We start from the raw sequence: 17,857 nt of genomic DNA on the forward strand, positions 1-17,857 counted from the left end.
ACATTCTCTATATTAACTCCTTTTTTTTGCTTTTGTGTACCTGCAGAAACACTTAAAACTTGTTATATTTCTAGCTAGTTTTCTTTCATGTTCTAATTTCTCCACCCTATTAATCTTGCAGTTATTGTTCACTATCCTTTAAATTCTGTCCAGTGTTTCAACCATCCACTCAGTTTTGTGGAAGCATATGCAGTTTCTTTCAATTTTATAAAATCTTTAGTTAGCCACAGGCATTCCTTCCTTAGGGATCTCCTTCTCACTGGAATGTGTCTTTTCTGAGTATGCTGAAATATCTTCTTAAAAGTCTGCCACTGTATCTCTTCTGACTTATCTATTAACGTAATTTCACAGTTCACTTTAGCCAGCCCTTGTAATGTTCCTTATTCAGTTTTAAGACACTAGCCTTAGATTCACTCTTTTTGAAGCTGCTGTGAAATTCAATTATACTATGATCACTGCTGCCTAAGGGCATTTCACTGTGGAACAATTAATTAATCCTATTTCCTTGCATATTACCAGATATGTAATTTGCTCTTTGGTTAGCAAGAAAGTGTGCTGATTTAAGAAATTGTTCCAAATATGCTGCTTGAACTCATTATCCAGGTTAATTTTGCCAATGCGATTTGTCCGGTCAATATGTAAATTAAATCACTCATGAATACTATAGTACCTTTCTCACAACTCCTCATTATTCCTTCCTGTCTACCCTATTCTACAGTGTGGTTATTGATGGAATCTGCAAGCCATTCCCATGAGTGCATTCTTACCTTTTGATATTTTTTTAAAATGTTGTGTCGCAGGTAGACAGGTTGGTTTAGAAGGCTTTTAGCACACTTGCCTTTGTTGCTCAGACCTTAGAGTATAGGAATTGAGGTGTCATGTTGAGGTTGTCAGTGAAGCCATTCTTGGAGTACTGTGTCTACTTCTGGTCGCCCTGCTGTGGGAAGGATATTATTAAATTGGAGAGGGTTCAGTGAAGATTTACCATGATATTGCTGGGACTTTTCTGACTGGAATGAAGGAGGTTGAGGGTGACCTTATAGAGGTTTACAAATTCATGAGGGGCATAAGTAAGGGGCATCTTTTCTCTAGGGTGAGGGAGTTCATAACTAGGGGACACATTTTAAGGTGAGAGGAAAAAGTTATAAAAGGGACTTGAGGGGTAATTCTTTCACACACGTTATGTAAAACAAACTGCCAGAAGAAGTGGTCGATGCAGATACAATTACAACATTTATAAGACACTTGGACAGGTCCATGAATAGGAAACATTTGGAGGGATATAGGCCAAACATAGGGAAGTGGAGCTAGCTTAGTTTGGGAAACTTGGTTAGCATGGACGAGTTGGATCGCAAGGTCTGTTTCTGTGCTGCATGACCCTAAAGTGGTCTCCTTTTGTTGGATACCATGATTAAATAACAGAACTATCCCTTCATCTTTTTCTAGGTTCTGGTCCTAAAATTTCTTGTACCCTTTAATTTTCAGGTCCCAATCATTCTGTGAACATTTAGGCACTATACGTAAAAGTTCTTTGAGATATGGATTAATTCCAATAGATTGATATGAAGTTTATGTGCTGGTAATATTTAAGAGAAATTTTTTTTTTCCTGGGAAATGTTTATGCTAATTTTAAGAGGCATTATAAAAGATGCAGTTTATAAAATCAGGAGAGTTTGGGCGTTATCAGCAAGACTTTTGCAATGTTATTGCAGTCTAATTAGACGTCTCAAAAAAAAGATCATATCTGAGTTCAGATGTTCAAGTTCCTAAATAAAGGTTAAGAGTATTTTTTAAAAAGTATATGACCCACTGTTTTTCATTTTTTAAAATGTAATTGAAAAGTATAGAAGTTATGATGAAGCAAATGTGATACATCCTTTTAACTGAGGCATAGATTGAAGATCAGGGATGTGATGCTGGAACTGCATAAAAAATGTTGATTAGGCTATCATGAGGATATTGTATGCAGTTCCGGAACTGCATTATAGGAGGGTGCAGAGGAGATTTTCCAGGATGTTGCCAGGGCTGGAGAGTTTTAGTTATAAAGAGAAATTGCATAGACTGGGGTTGTTTTCATTCAGAGTCTGAGAGCGGTCATGATTAAGATGTATAAAATAATGGGCATTGATAGGGTAGACAGGAATGAACTTTTTCCCTTCTTGGAGGAGTTCTGGGGCATAGATTTACCATAAGGGGCAGGAGATGATGGGTATCTGGAACTCTTTACATGTAAGGATTGTAGAGACAGAAACCCTCAACATTTAAGAAATACTTAGGTATACACTTGTGCTCCTGCCAAGGCTTACAAAGCTATGGGCCAAGCAATGGAAAAAGGAATTAGAATAATTAGGTGGTTGAGTCTATCTTTGTCAAAACCAATAAGGACTTTTTTTGTGCTGTAGAATTCGATGACATTATGTTCATCTTGTATGGATCCTTAAACAGCATTTCTAGTACTGAGAAGAGTTCTGGTCCCTAAGAAGGACACAGATTTTTAGAATCATTGAATCCCTACCGTGTGGAAAGAGGCCATTCAGCCCAACGTTTCTGCACCAACCCTCTGAAGAGCATCTCACCCAGACCCAACCCCCATATTCCCATAATGGCATATTTACTATGGCTAATCCACCTAGCCTGCACATCACTGACACTATGGGGCAATGTTTCTAGAGAAGGCTCACCAAAGATTCATGAAAATGACACCAGAACTGAGAAATTACATATATCAGGACAGATTGATCAGGGTGGTGCTCTTTTTTCAAGAAAAGAGAGAGGAGTGATTTGATAACGGTCATTAAGATTGTGAAAAGATTTGTAACAATGTTACAATCCAATAAGATAAGAGTAATAACAATCTTGACACAGTACTACAAGTGTTGTCTGTCTAAGGGTCAGTCCAAAATAAATTCTACAGCACACAAAAAGTCCCTTTGGCGCATTGAGTTTACCATGGTCAAAACAAACTACCCAGCTCTTCTAATCCCTTTTTCCATCACTTGGCTCATATCCTTGTAAACCTTGTCAGGGCAAGCGTATACCTAAGTACTTCTTATATGTTATTAGAATTTCTCCCTCTACACTGTTTACAGACAGTGAGTTCCAGATACCCACCACTCTGAATGAAAAAAACTTGCTTTCCAGAGTCATCAATACAATGTTGCATTTATAGCAGTTGGAAAGGGTTTCTAAAGTTGTTGTGGATAGATAAACCAAGAGTTTTCACTGCGAGTAGATTGATATAGGAATAGTAATCAGTTCTGTCCCACAGGGCTTCATGTTGAGACAGTTCATGCTGGAATAAATTTTTGTTTTTATCACCTAGAAATTAAATAGTGCCTGGACAAACCCAGAGGGGTCAACCTGTTTGGGAGGATCTTAAACAAGTTTGGAACTTTGCAATAATTTTATTTCATTGATTTAAATTGAGCAGATGACTGACTAAATTATGCATTATTAATGCCATTCAGAAGGGATCTGGACAAGCTCTTAGAAGGGGAGAGCATTTCCAATTATAAAGAGCTTGTCATGAGTTAGCTGAGATTAGAAGGATTTATAGGTTACAGCAGCATCCTGGAATTTTGCCTAAGGGAATGAGAGAGAAATATCCCAGTGTTTTGCTAAATTGATCTTTGAATTCATCTTTTTTGTTGGCTCTCCCAGGAGATTGTGTGATTAAAGGGGTGGGTCAGTGATTTTGTGTGTGGCTGGAGCATATCTGCATCAGGGAAGATTGATGGATGGGGGAACCTTCTCTGTTCTTTATTTTACACATATTGTAATTTCTTTTAAAATGTATATTTTGTTTTGATCTTGTCAGGCATGCATTAAAAGGAACACATCACTCATCCATATCTCCAGTGGATAATATGAACAGTACTTGTGATTCCTATGATTTCTTCACACTTTGAGCTCATTTGGTGATTTCAGCTGGGTTGTCAAAGGGGATACTGTCAGGTATCCCTGAATGGAAAGCTGCAGTTTCATCAGCACCACTGGGAATTCATAAGTAGATAAATGTACTGCATAGCACTATCTAGGAAACTCCAGCTCTCAAAATACCTCCAGTATAAGCTAAATTGGAAGATTTGATTGGAAGGTGATGTGAATGCTAAATTAGTCTCCGTGTATCTGGTTTACAAATAGAAAATAAGATTAGAGGAGTTTTCTAATCTTATCTTTTAATCTAATCTTTATCTATTATCTCTGGTAGAAACTAAATAGATGTTTGTTGGAAATAAGGTTGCATTCTTCATTAGATCCTACCAAAGGAAGAAAAATGTTGGTCAAATTGTAGTCAGTGTAATCTGCTGAGAAAGAAAGCCATAGCATGTGTAAAGATTGCTACGTGAACTCAAAATCTGCACGATATATCCTTTAATAGTGTCCCAATAAACTCTTATCACTCCGGCTTCATGTCATGTACATTATATTATTACTACAAATTGTGCTGGCATGCAAGTAGACAGGCAGAGAGCTGCATGGAATGCTAATAACCAACAGTCATTCTCATTTGAACTCCTGTTGAAGGGGAGCAGATGGCTTTATTATACTGGAATACACAATGCCAGATCCTCGCCTTCCCTTGGGTATTTCTTTGTGAATGTTGGTGCTTTTATGTTAGTGATGTGAAATGAAATATAGAAATATAGGGATATAGAATTCTAGGCCAGGACTCTCATGACCCTGCCTTGGATTGCAGTCAGTGGTGCATTGGAATCAGAAAGAAGCATGCATACATGTTATATCAACTTTAGGTATGGACACATCGGGATACTAGGCCTGGATCCTAATATGGAAGAGGAGCAATTATTTTTGTAAAGGAAGCTAAGGTTATACTATTATATTGTGGGAAAGTGTCTAATTTTCATGGGATTCCGAGATAACCAGGGAATTCCGTTAACACTTCCAATCTGTTCCTGCCCAAACAACTGGTAAATTCAGCCTTCATTTTCCAATGGGTAGAGAGAAACTTGCCCCCCTTGGAGTTTCCTCTTTGGGCTGTGTACAAAGAGGAGACTGGTCAGTCTGAACTTTTAAAATAAACCTTCAATTTTCTTTTTGAAGATCTCCACTTGCCTGGGCCCTTACTCTTTTTGACTGACCTCCCACCACCATTCTCCATCCACAGTTGTCCATTCTGTGTCTCATTACCTTTAGTCCTAAGCTGATTGAGTTGGAGAAATGGGAACATCTGGTGCAAAGCAGTTCTACCCTCAACCTGTCCCTTGATCTACTACCCACTTCCCAAAAGCCATCTCAGGCTGGAAGGGAAGTTCTGTCCTATCAAGGTCAACTCATAAAACACGAAAGCTCTGTGGCCCAATGCAATTAGGTATTTGCCATTTTTTGATGTGTTCTCAGGTGCTCCATTTCTGCAGTGATTTTAAAGCATCCACAGAAATTTGCTAGAAATACCAACTGGGAAAACACCTCCCAATCTATACTGTGCATAGGCACAAGAACAAATCATTCCCAAAGATTTCATTTGAAGGAAATCAGTAGAGTCTTTTCTTTGAGTGAAAATTGATTGATTGTATTTGATTCACTCTTGCAGAAATTATCTGCCGATAAGCCAAATTCAGATGGTGAAGGGCATTTGGAAAATGGTAACCATGTTGGAATAGCAGATAGTAAAGACCATGGTAAGTCCTTGTATATAATCACATTTCAGTAATGCTAATATTGTTAAGCTGCCATTGATTTTTTTCATCACTTTATATAATAGTCACTTTCTTCAACTCATGTTCTTTCTTTGTTTTGCATAAAGAAAAAAGGATGAATATCACAAATGTTCATGCTGTGATCAAATCAGTTACGTCTTAAATCAAATCACAAAATACTTTTTACTATTTCATTAAGCAAATGTTATTACATCACAACATTTTAATAAGGTTGAAATATTTCCTTTCATTTCGGGAAGTTCTTTCATTGTCTTTGGATTGGCTAAAATACTTATTCACTGGTTCTTGTCAAAGATGGATGACTAGCTTCTCATAAGGCAAATTGTTTAGCAGTTACGATAGGTAGCTGCCATGAATAGTGATGGCCAGGGCAGGGGGTATGATCAGTTAGCGAGTATTGAAAAGATTTGTAGCTCAGATTGAGGTTCTGGATGTAAATTTGCTTGCTGAGCTGGAAGGTTCATTTTCAGATGTTTCGTCACCATACTAGGTAACATCATCAGTGAGCCTCCAGTGAAGTACCGGTGTTAGTGACCTGCTGTCTGTGTGTTTAGGTTTCCTTGGTTGATTATGTCATTTCATGTGTCGATGTCAGTTCCTGTGGTGATGTCATTTCCTGTTCTTTTTTCTCAGAGGGTGCTAAATGGCATCCAAGTCGATGTATTTGTTGATAGAGTTCCATTTGGAATGCTACCTTCTAAGGAATCCTCGTGCATGTTTCTGTTTGACCTGTCCTAGGATGGACGTGTTGTCCCAGTCGAAGTGCCTTCATCTGTATGTAAGGATATTAGTGAGAGTGTGTAATGTCTTTTTGTGGCTAGTTCAAGTTCCTGTATCCTGGTGGCTAGTTTTCTGCCTGTTTGTCCAATGTAGTGTTTGTTACAGTTCTTGCAAGGTATTTTGTAAATTTCATTAGTTTTGCTTGTTGGGATCTTTGAAGTTCATTAGCTGCTGTTTTAGTGTGTTGGTGGGTTTGTGGGCTACCATGATGCCAAGAGATCTGAGTAGTCTGGCAGTCATTTCCAAGATGTCTTTGATGTAGGGGAGAGTGGCTAGGGTTTCTGAATGGGTTTTGTCATCTTGTTTGGGTTTGTTACTGAGAAATCGATACATTGGGTACCCATTCATTTTGAATACACTGCATAGTTGAGTTTCCCCTCCTTTTCATAGATCGTCTGTGCCACAGTGTGTGGTGGCTCATTAAAATAAAGTTCTAATGCTGCTTCATTTGTGGATGTTGGGATGATTGCTTCTGTAGTTTAGTATTTAGTCTATATGTATTATTTTCCTGGTTTGAAGTTCCCCATTGGCATCTAGAAATGGCAGTTGTGACATCTAGAAATGGCAGTTTGTTGTTGTTTTTCTCTTCTTTTTAGTGAATTTTGTGCCAATAAGGATATTATTGATGGTCTTGAAGGTTGATTGCCGGAAATGACTGCCAGACTACTCCGACCTCTTGTGGGTTACTCCTAGTAGCCCATAAACCCACCCGGACACTAATACAGCAGTTAATGAACTTGAAAAACCCCATACAGAGAACGAGTAAAACTAATGTCTGTTACAAAATACCTTGCAAGATCTGTAGCAAACACTACATTGGACAAACAGGCAGAAAACTAGCCACCAGGATACACGACATCAACTAGCCACAAAAAGACATGAGCCATTCTCACTAGTATCTTTACATACAGATGACGAAGGGCACCATGTTGACTTGGACAACACATCTATCCCAGGACAAGCAAACAGAGACACGCAAGAGAATTCCTAGAAGCATGGCATTCCAATCGGAACTCTTATCAACAAATACATGGACTTGGACCCCATTTGCTACCCTCTGAGAAAAGAAACAGGAAATGACATCATGTCCGGAAATGACATCTCTGACCCAAGAAAACCTAAACGCATAACTAGAAAGTGCTTCACAGGAGGTTCACTGATGATGTTACCTAGTATGGTGATGAAATGTCTGAAACTGAACTTTCCTGCTCAGTGAGCAAACTTACATACAGTATGATCAGTCTTGCATCATTTGCCTCATTTGACAGTTGTAAACATGATGACCCAGATATTCACCATTTGATTGTCTGCTTCTCCAGCTGCACTTTTTTGACAGGGTGTTAAGCTGAGGAAGTTTATGGAGATTCGTCATTCCAACCCTTGTTTCCAGTTGCATACCATTACATTGTGGGAAATGCAGCAGAATTCAGTAATACCACTCAAAAGGCATTTGACTGCCCTGTGTCATTTTACTCACTTGTCACTGGGTGAGATTCAAGTCAATGTTTTAATTTTAAATGACCATTTTTGGTCTGAAAGCTGTAGCAAGTTGAAGGGACAAGAGTCTTGCGTTCTTAATGTTCAAAGTAAGTTTGATTTAGAGTAACATTTACTTACTGTGTGTGAAGGCATCAGGGTCTGAAGAGTGTTGCAGGGGTCTAATACTCACCAGATGCTAATCCCTTACATAGTAGATATCCATGTGGTGTTGGAATTGTATTTTTCCCTGGGAGGATTAGCAGGGACTGTTAGATGGAAGAGAAATTGAGAAACAGTTCAGGAGGGAAGGGCTCCTACCTATACTTAGCCTGTGTATTTAAGTTCCTTCACCAGCACAGATATTTGGATCCTGCAGACTGGGCGAATGACGTGCATTTTGTTTTTTTATCGTTATTGTTTGTCCATGCTTTTTACTTTTTAAAAATTAGTTCCACTGCCTCATTTAAATTATTTTTGCTATTAAGAATTTCTTTTCCTCTAATCTAGTTCACGACTTCTCTGCATCTGGAAATGTTTTTTCTTCCTTTTATTTATTTGCATTTCTTTCAGCTTTCAATTCTGAAAGTGGCTCCTAATTCAAATGTTTAACCTGCATTTCCTGTACAGAGGTAAACTGATCATTGCTGTATTCCCAGCAATTTTTGACTTTTTCAAATTTTTGATATTTGCAGCTTTATTTTATTTGATTGAAAATATTTTAATAATGTCCGGGCTACTAAAGTTTATATTTTTAAAGAAGCATGTTTTGAAAGAGAAGTTACCAACAGCACTGATTTCCCCAATGAAGCATGTGTTGAGGGTAGCCAAAATTCCACTTCTAATTATATTTTTTGTCAGAACAAGATATAGAAATTACCATGCTCCGTGGATTGCCATATGTATCCACTGGGGTAGAGACTGCAAGATTCCGGGCAGCATTTCCAAAATTGGAAACAAAATGCTAAATTTGTTGGTTAAGAAACAAAATAGCTGTTCTAACTCCATATGCTACAGCGTAGGAGGGAACTATTTGACCCATTACGCCTGTGTTGAATTTTGAAATAATTTCATAATTAGTCCTACTTCTCTGCTATTTTATTATAGCTTTTTAAATGATTGATTGGTTATGTTGTTAAGGTATAGCAGTAGCTCAGCATTGTTTGTTGAGGACTAAGTGGTCCTAAAGAGGCATAGTCATCTGAACATTCAGGTCTATCCTATGGTGGTTACTATTATGGAATTCTCATACTTGCAATACAAAAGGGCCCAACCTCTGTTACAAGGTTGTCAATTGGCATTGTTGCCTTCAGTTCCAGTTCCTTGCTGTTCTCTATTTCCTTTTATGGACTTCATTTTCAAACCTTGAATTGACTTGGTAATGATTTTTTTAATATCTGCCATAATAGCTTAAGGCATTCAATGCCTTCTTTTCTGAGATAAACTTCTAATTTGCTGCTTCAGTCATGATTGTCGTGATCTGGCCTCTTGTTACTGATTCTGCTGGAGATAGAAACTTCAGAAATATCAGTTTGCCTCCCATTTCAACCTTCAACCAAAAGAATGAAGATTGGCAGCAATCTAACCAATACCACTCACAAGTACTTGAGAAAAAGTTATGCAATAATGGCTACCCTATCCAGAGCCATTACTGCTATGCTTCTGCGCACCATTTTGCTTGATCATCTTCCAGTGAAATTATATTCTGGACTTCTCATCACCTCCTACAGGCATTGAGCATTTCCTGTGTCTCTGCCATTGATTGTGTCACGTCATTGACTTCTGGTCAACTTTGGAATCTGAGCTGTAAAATTCCTTATCAGTGCCACAAATATTGGCAAAAATCATTTTGTTTTGAGCTAATTGGTTTTAAAATCCTATTCTGTGGAAATTGTTGCTATTTTGTTTCAAATAGATTTGTTCACTAAATCTGACAAACTTAACCAAATGAAGATATGGGGTAAAAAGCTCTTTGTTTCCCTAATTTTTCAATAAGTATGTCTGTTGGACAAAATTTGTATATTTTGCTTTTTGTCTTCAATAGACTGGGGCTCATTCATTGTAAGCTAGAAATTTACCACAGTTGGGAACTACATTACTGTTTATTTGGCAGCCTTCTATCTTGTAAGACAACAGTCAACTCTATTAAGCATCATCTGCTGGAACTTAGAAGCCCCACTTTAGTGTGGCAGTCCCTGCTACATTTCCTGCAAAGGAAGAAAGTGGACTGAGAAGGTGGACAGTTCACTGGCCTCTGTTCTCTCTGGGTCCTCTTCTTGGACAGCTGAGTTTTCATTTCTGTTTGTCTCTTGTAATGTTCTTCCAAAAGGTCAAACTCAAGGCCATGCCAATCAGCCATTGTCTCCCATTTGTCAGTGTCAAGGTCTGACAGCTTTTATACCTTGCTTGCAAGTGTCCTTGTAGTTGAAGTATGTTTATCCAAGAGGTTGTGCTCCAGTGAGCAGTCCACCACACAGAAGGACCAAGACAGTACAGACATCACTGGTATAGCAATGAATGAATAACAAGTTTAGCACTGCAGGGGACCCCTGAACTGGTAATTTTGTTCTGCGAAGACGTGCTAAGAATAAGTCTGAGACCAAGAAGTTTAAAACTGTTCAGCCTTTTCTCCTGCCTACCATATGTTGTCCGTGTCTCACATCTATGGAACTGTGCTGGTAGACTAGCACCTGAGTGTTCTTAGTCAAGTTACTAGTGTTCATATTAGTTTATTCAGCTTAGACATAACATATGCAGCTTTTGATGCATACATTGATTTCAGCATCAACTGATCAATTGATGGTGGTTATAGAATCATAGAATCCCCACAGTGCAGAAAGAGGCCATTCAGCCTGACAATTCTGCATGACCCTCCAAAGAGCATTCCAGACCTAGCCCTGCAATTCCCGTGGTTAATCCAACTATCCTGCATATCTCTACTCACTACAGACAACTTAGCATGGCCAATCCACCTAACCTCCACATCTTTGGACTGTGGGAGGAAACTTGAGCATCCTGTAGAAACCCATGCAAGCAGGAAGGAAACATGCAAATGCCACACAGAACAGTCAACGAAGGCTGGAATCTAATCCAGGTCCCTGGCACTGTGAGGCAGCAGTGCTCATCACTGAGCCACCATGCTGATTGTGGAATATAGGTATGTGAAACTGCCAACAACCTCCACTGCCATATTTTCAGTGCTGCTATTGGCAGTATTACAACATCCTGGACCTTGACATTTTTCTTCCTCATTTTGGCAGTCAAACTAAGTTTTTACAGGTGAGAGAAGGTATTCCATGGTATGAAATGCTAATGTGGTATTATCTGCATAGAGCTAGCCTCCAGTGAGGACTTAGTATACCTTTGTCTTGGATCTGAGACAGATATGGCTGAGCACTAGTGAATATTCTTTCATGATACTCAGTAGCAAGATCTTGTGATATTTGCTGCAATCACCGAGGTTACCTTTTATTCTTTTTATAGGGTCAGATTCTTTGCATCTCATGTATCCTGGGGCAGTGCCTGAACCCTCCCAGAGAAGGACGTTTGTGCAGATGTTGCAGGTGCCAGTCTCCTGTGATGATGACTTCAGGCAATATAACATCAGCAGCTGGACCTTTGCTCATGGCTTTAGTAACCTCCTCCACTATGGGTTCCATACACAGCTGTGCCATGATGGTCAGATTTTCTATGGTGTCTAGAGTTTCCTCCGTTGCAGTGTCTGCCCTACAGTATAGCTCAGGATAGAGTTCCACCCATCTCTATCATACTGTTTTAAGCTGTTTGAGATGACCTGACCTGCCCTGCCTGTTTTCACTGGAACTGTTCTCCTTGTGGATGGACCTGTTGATACCTTCATATTTCCCCCTAGCATTGTTATCAAAGGACATCTGGATATTCTGGCAAGGTTGTGAGCAGTAGTTGCTGGCAAATTGCCTACCTGTCTGCTGCACTGACTTTTAGCAGTTCTTCATGCAGTCAAAATCTTTCTGCTTGGACCTTTCTAATGCAAGCCGATTACTTGGCTTCAATGACTAATCCCATCACAGTGATATCAGCCTCTAACCAGTCAGCATTTTTCTGTTTTTGCTTCCTATGAGCTGCAAGAATGTGTTTGGTTAATGATGATATAGACATAGCATTTCTGCTTTGGATGAAGAAACTTCAAGAGTTGTACCCTAACCCTGATATGCAAGTGAGTGATCTGTATCACAGTCAGCATGTATTGAGAATGCTCGTGGTGATTAGTTCCAATCAGTGCCATTGCACTTGTCTTGGATGTCTGCAGGATAACTTGTGTCATTGTTTGTCCTGAAATAAGATAATCATTATATTAGACATATCGTGGCAACCAAGCTTAAGTAGTCTCTGCCCATTTTCATTTATCTTTCTCAGATCATGATGTCCAAGGCAAGAAGGCCATGTCTCATGAGCTGTGCCTACTCTTCAGTTGGAATCCCCCAGGAGGTAAAGGTCTTCTAACATGGGGATTCTCCTGCCAGCAGTGTCAAGCTCCTCTGAACTGGCCTTTTGCCTCTGTAGTAGAGCATGACGTTGAAACATCAACACACGCTAATTTAAGAGATCCTGGTTGTGTTGAGCTGCAAGGAGAGACAATACAAATGATCTGAGTTTATGGCCTGCTTACTTGTTGAATTCACTGGACATCAGACCACATCATACAATTAGACTGATGCTGCACAAGCTGTTCAATTAAAAAGTAGAGAAATGTGGCTTATTGACTGACAGCAATTTTATGAATTTATCTGTCTTTAATTCTACCATAACATTTAAGAAAAAAAAATTATAAAAATGTTTGCTTATCCTGCTCCATTTTTTTTAAAAAACAACAATTGAAAAGTGCTTTGATCCTAAGCTTGCAGTTAGAAATTATAATCAAGCAGAGTATTAAAATACCAGCAGAAGCAGTTGTTTATATTTCATTTTTGATGGTATGGAATATGGAAGTTGACTTGAATATCGTGAATGATAATGGAGACACAGAGAGGTCATGCGGTAGAGGGTGTGTTTTTGGTAGATGGAAGGAGATGTCACCAAATGCTTTGAGACCAGTTTAATGCCCCAGTTATGGCCTTAATTATTTAAATTTATTGTCCATCGCCTTGCAGTAGGTTGCTGATCTTAATTCTTGCCTCTAACAGGGTAACATCTCCAGCTCAGATTGCACTGGGGACCTGTCTCAAACTCCTATTTTTGCAATCCTCCAGTCACCAAGCCCAACACCAATTCAGGAAATTTCTGCCTTATCATCAAAACTCAAAGAGCCAGGCTGTGAAGGAAGAACACTAGGGCCTAGTCTTTGTGCACCTAAGCTTTTACTTACGGAGTGAGAGAATTATATTTCATACCACTCTTAATCAACAACCACATTTTGGTCAGCTCTTATATATGTAAAAGAATTTTAAAATTGACCTATTCAAACATGATTCTGTGGCCATCATATTCTGAATTGGGTCTTAAACCCTACCTTCTGGCCGAGAGGTAGGGACACTATGACTGCAACACAGGATTCCCTAAAACTCCTTTGTATGTCATTTTTACAAAACAGTATTTTTACCAAGAGCAGGCAGATACAACTAGTTTAGTTTGGCAATTATGTTTGGTTGGATCATAGGGTATATTTCTGTGCTGTGTGACTCTATGAATCTGTATGGCATAGCTATTTTAATGAATCAGTTCAAACAATTTATGAAATATCTCTAGGGCAGATGGAACACTTTCCAGCCCAGAAATAAGGCCATGACTAATGTACCATAAGAGCCTGCTTTCCTTTGTATTTGATATTTTCTAATTAACCTAGTCAAACATATTATGATGCACCTCCGGAACAGGTGGTACTTGAATCCATGCCTCCTGGCCAAAGGCAGGGACACTAGCATTGCACCACAACAGCCTCTAAAATAGATGCTTTTCTATTGATATATCTGCTTGGTTATGTGCCTATGTTATGGTGAGGGTTCAAAGTGTCAACAACTGGTGATATGATAAATCCACCCTGTAGAACTACTCTAGATATCAAAGATGTTATCACAGACTTCTGAAGCAGGTAGGACTTGAACCCAGGTGTCCTGGTTCAGAGGTAGGAACATTACCATTTCACCACAAGAAGCAATAAGATATTTTTAAGATATTTAGAATAGTACAGCACAGTATAGGCCCTTTGGCTCTCAATGTTTGTCAACCTTTTATCGTATTCTAAGAACAAGCTAACCTACATACCCTTCAGTTTACTATCATACATGTGCCTAACCAAGAGTTGCTTAAATGTCCCTAATGTATCTGACTTTACTACCACTGCTGGCAGTGCATTCCATGCTACCACTACTCTATGACATCACCCCTAAACCTTCCTCCAATCACCTTAAAATTATGCTCCCTCGTGATAGCTATTTCCACTCTTGGAAGAAGTCTCTGGCTATCCATTCTATCTGTGCCTCTCATCATCTTGTACACCTCTATCAAGTAACCTCCTCTCCTTCGCTCTAATAAGAAAAGCCCTAGCTCCCTCAACCTTTCTTCATAAGATATGGCCTCCAGTCCAGGCAACATCCTGGTAAATCTTCTCTGCATCCTCTCTAAAGCTTCCACATCCTTGCTATAATGATGCAACAGAAATGAACACAACATTCCAAGTATGGTCTAACCAGGGCTTTATAGAGCTGCAGCATAATCACATGGCTCTTAAATTGAATCCCCCTGCTAATGAAAGCCAACACACCATACCCCTTCTTAAAAACCCTATCAACTAGGATGACAACTTTGAGGGATCTAAGGAGGTGGAGCCCATGATCCCTCTGTTTCGGCTCACTGCTAAGAATCCTGCCTTTAACCCTGTATTCAGCATGCAAATTCAACCTTCCAAAATGAATCACTTCACACTTTTCCAGGGTGAACTCCTTCTATCACTTCTCAGTCCAGTTCTGCATCCTGTCAATGTCCATTGCAACCTACAACTCCCCCAACCTTCTTGTCATCAGCAAGCTTACGAACCAACCAACCACTTCCTCATCTAAGTCATTTATAAAAACCACAAAGGAGCAGAGGTCACAGAGCAGATCCCTGCAGAACACCATTGGTCACTGAGCTTCAGGCTGAATACTTTCCATCTAGTACCACTCACTGTCTTCTAAGGGCCAGCCAATTCTGTATCCAGACAGCCAAATTTCCCTATATCTCATGCCTCCTTACTTTCTGAATGAGCTTACCATGGCTAACATTATCAAACACCTTGCTAAAATCCATGTACACTACTTGCACTGCTCTACCTTCATCACTGTTTTGTCACATCCTCAAAGAATTTAATATGGTTTGTGAGGCATAACCTGCCCCTCACAAAGCCATGCTGACCATATGTAATCATACTATTGTTTTCCAAATTATCATAAATCCAGTCTCTCAGAATCCTCTCCAATAATTTCCCCACCACAGATGTAAGACTGACTGGTCTGTAATTCCCAGGGTTATCCCTATTCTCTTTCTTGAACAAGAGAATAACATTTGCCCTCCAATGATTTGATACTATTCCAGTGGACAATAAGACACAAATATCATCGCCAAAGGTGAGCAATCTCTTCTCTTGCTTCCCATAGTAAGGTTGGTTATAGCCCGTCTAGCCCAGGAAACTTATCTATCCTTTTCAAATTTTCCAGCAAATCCTACTTTGTAACATCAACCTGCTGAAGCATATAAGCTTGTTTCATGCTTTCCTTACAAATATCACGGACTCTCACTGGTGAATACTGAAGCAAAGTATTCATTAAGGATCTCCCTTACAGCTTTTGACTCCAGGCACAAGTTCCCTTCACTATCCCTGATCAACCCTACCTTTACTCTGGTTAACCTCTTCTTCCTCACATTACTGTGGAACGCCTTAGGGTTTTCCTTAATCCTACCTGGCAAGGCTTTTTCATGCCCCCTTCTAGCTCTCCTAAGACCATTCTTCAGTTCCTTCCTGACTACCTTGGAATCCTCTACAGCCTTGCTTCCTCAACCTTAACTAAGCTTCCTTCTTCCTTCCACATCTCTTGTCATCCAAGGTTCCTTCACCCTAACATCCCTTCCTTGCCTCAGTGCGACAGGCCTGTCCAGCACTCTCAGTAAGTGCTCACAAAACAATCTTTATATTTCTGTCATGAATTTCTCTGAGAATATCTGTTCCCAATTTATGATCAACAGTTCCTGCCTAATAGCATTGTAATTCCCCCTCCCCCAATTAAATACTTTCCCATACCATCTGCTTCTATCCCTCTCCATGACTATATTAAAAGTCAGGGAGTTGTGATCACTATTCAGCCCATTCAGAGATGCTGTCACACACCTCTGCAGCAGACAGACCTAAGCCTTTTGGTCCAGAGGTGAGGACACTGCCACTGCACTTCAGGAGCCCCATAAGTTTCTGTTTGAAGATAGTTCTACTCAACATATTCAGATATGTTATTACATGCCTTTGGAGTAGGTGTGACTTGAATCTGGGTCTCCTGGCCCAGAGATAGAATCTATGCCACGAGAGTCCTTTATCCTTTGTATACAAGGTACAGTTATTTTGAGATTGTGCCCTCAGGCCCCAGACTCTGCCAGAAGGGGAACCAACCCTTTCCATATCTACCTTGTCAAATCCCCTAAGAATGTTGTATATTTCAATTAGGTCACCTCTCATCCTTCTATATTGCATCAAATACAGGCCCAGATACTCAATCTCTACCTCAGGAAACAGTCCCTCCATATATGGTATCAGCTAAGCAAACCTTCTCTGGAATTTTTCCAATGCCAGCATATCTTTCCATTGATAAGGGGCTCAAAACTGTTCAGTGTTCAGCTGTGGTCTGACTAGTACCTTAGACAGTTTCAGCAAAGGCTCTCTACTTTTATATTCCATTCCTTTTGAAATAAAAGCCAATATTCAACTTGCCTTCCATATTCACTGGCGGGCTTGAATCTTAGTTTCTTTTGTGATTCATGCATGAGGAGTCTCAGATCCCACTTCTGTAACTTTCTGCAGTGTTTCTCCATTTAAAAAAACATTCAGCTCCTCTATTCTTTCTGCCAAACTGCAAAACCACACAAGAAGCAGGAGAAAGAAATGTGCTTCTTCCAAGTCTAACACGCTACTTTTAAACTATGTTATTCTTAATGCCTCCCTCTCCATTCTCTCCCAACCAATTTTGGGTCTGGCCTTATGAAGCAGCCTTCCTCTTCAGCTTGCCTCCTGCTTGTCTCTCAGCCTGGCTCTAAGCAGAAAACTGACAGGAAAAGAAATTGAAGGAGCCCTGCAGTTTAAAAGATGCAGGGAAGCGACTTCTCCCAAGTTTCCTGACCTCAAACCTACCCCACCTCCCACCCACCCCCTACATTGTGCAGAATGTGTTTCCAGGCCAAATTGAATTTCTTTGGTGTTTGTGGGAGAGGTTGTTTATCTTGGCATTACGAATAATGTTTGTAATTTCATGACTAAATGTGAACTGTAAGTGCATGTGTAGTTTGCAATCAATCAATGCAGAATTTCCTTTTTTTTATATAGGTTAATCTGTGTTCCTATAGATGAGAACAGCTTCTGACTCTCTCGGAGTAAGGGATGTGAAACCTTTTACAAACTGTGCCCCTCAAAAATAGTAGTTAGACATTTATATGTCATAGTGCTCAGGGCAACAACCAGCTTATTCCTTTGCAATCTTGATGACTCTTCAGGTAACACTTATAGAACATAGAACATAGAAGAATACAGCGCAGTACAGGCCCTTCGGCCCTCGATGTTGCGCCGATCCAAGCCCACCTAACCTACACTAGCCCACTATCCTCCATATGCCTATCCAATGCCCGCTTAAATGCCCATAAAGAGGGAGAGTCCACCACTGCAACTGGCAGGGCATTCCATGAACTCACGACGCGCTGAGTAAAGAACC

At 39.8% G+C, this 17,857-nt stretch overlaps 1 protein-coding gene across 2 annotated transcripts in view; it reads left to right on the forward strand.

Annotated features, from left to right (window-relative positions):
• The window catches only part of afap1 (actin filament associated protein 1), a 276,239-nt gene that overhangs the window by 194,283 nt on the left and 64,099 nt on the right, over positions 1 to 17,857 (forward strand). For both annotated transcript variants that reach the window (XM_043698373.1, XM_043698382.1), the window contains exon 8: positions 5,555 to 5,642. In XM_043698373.1, the coding sequence (XP_043554308.1) occupies positions 5,555 to 5,642 (88 nt within the window). The remainder of the gene's footprint in view (positions 1 to 5,554; positions 5,643 to 17,857) is intronic.

The sequence above is a fragment of the Chiloscyllium plagiosum genome, chromosome 1 (genome assembly GCF_004010195.1).
Source record: "Chiloscyllium plagiosum isolate BGI_BamShark_2017 chromosome 1, ASM401019v2, whole genome shotgun sequence".
Classification (NCBI taxonomy): domain Eukaryota; kingdom Metazoa; phylum Chordata; class Chondrichthyes; order Orectolobiformes; family Hemiscylliidae; genus Chiloscyllium; species Chiloscyllium plagiosum.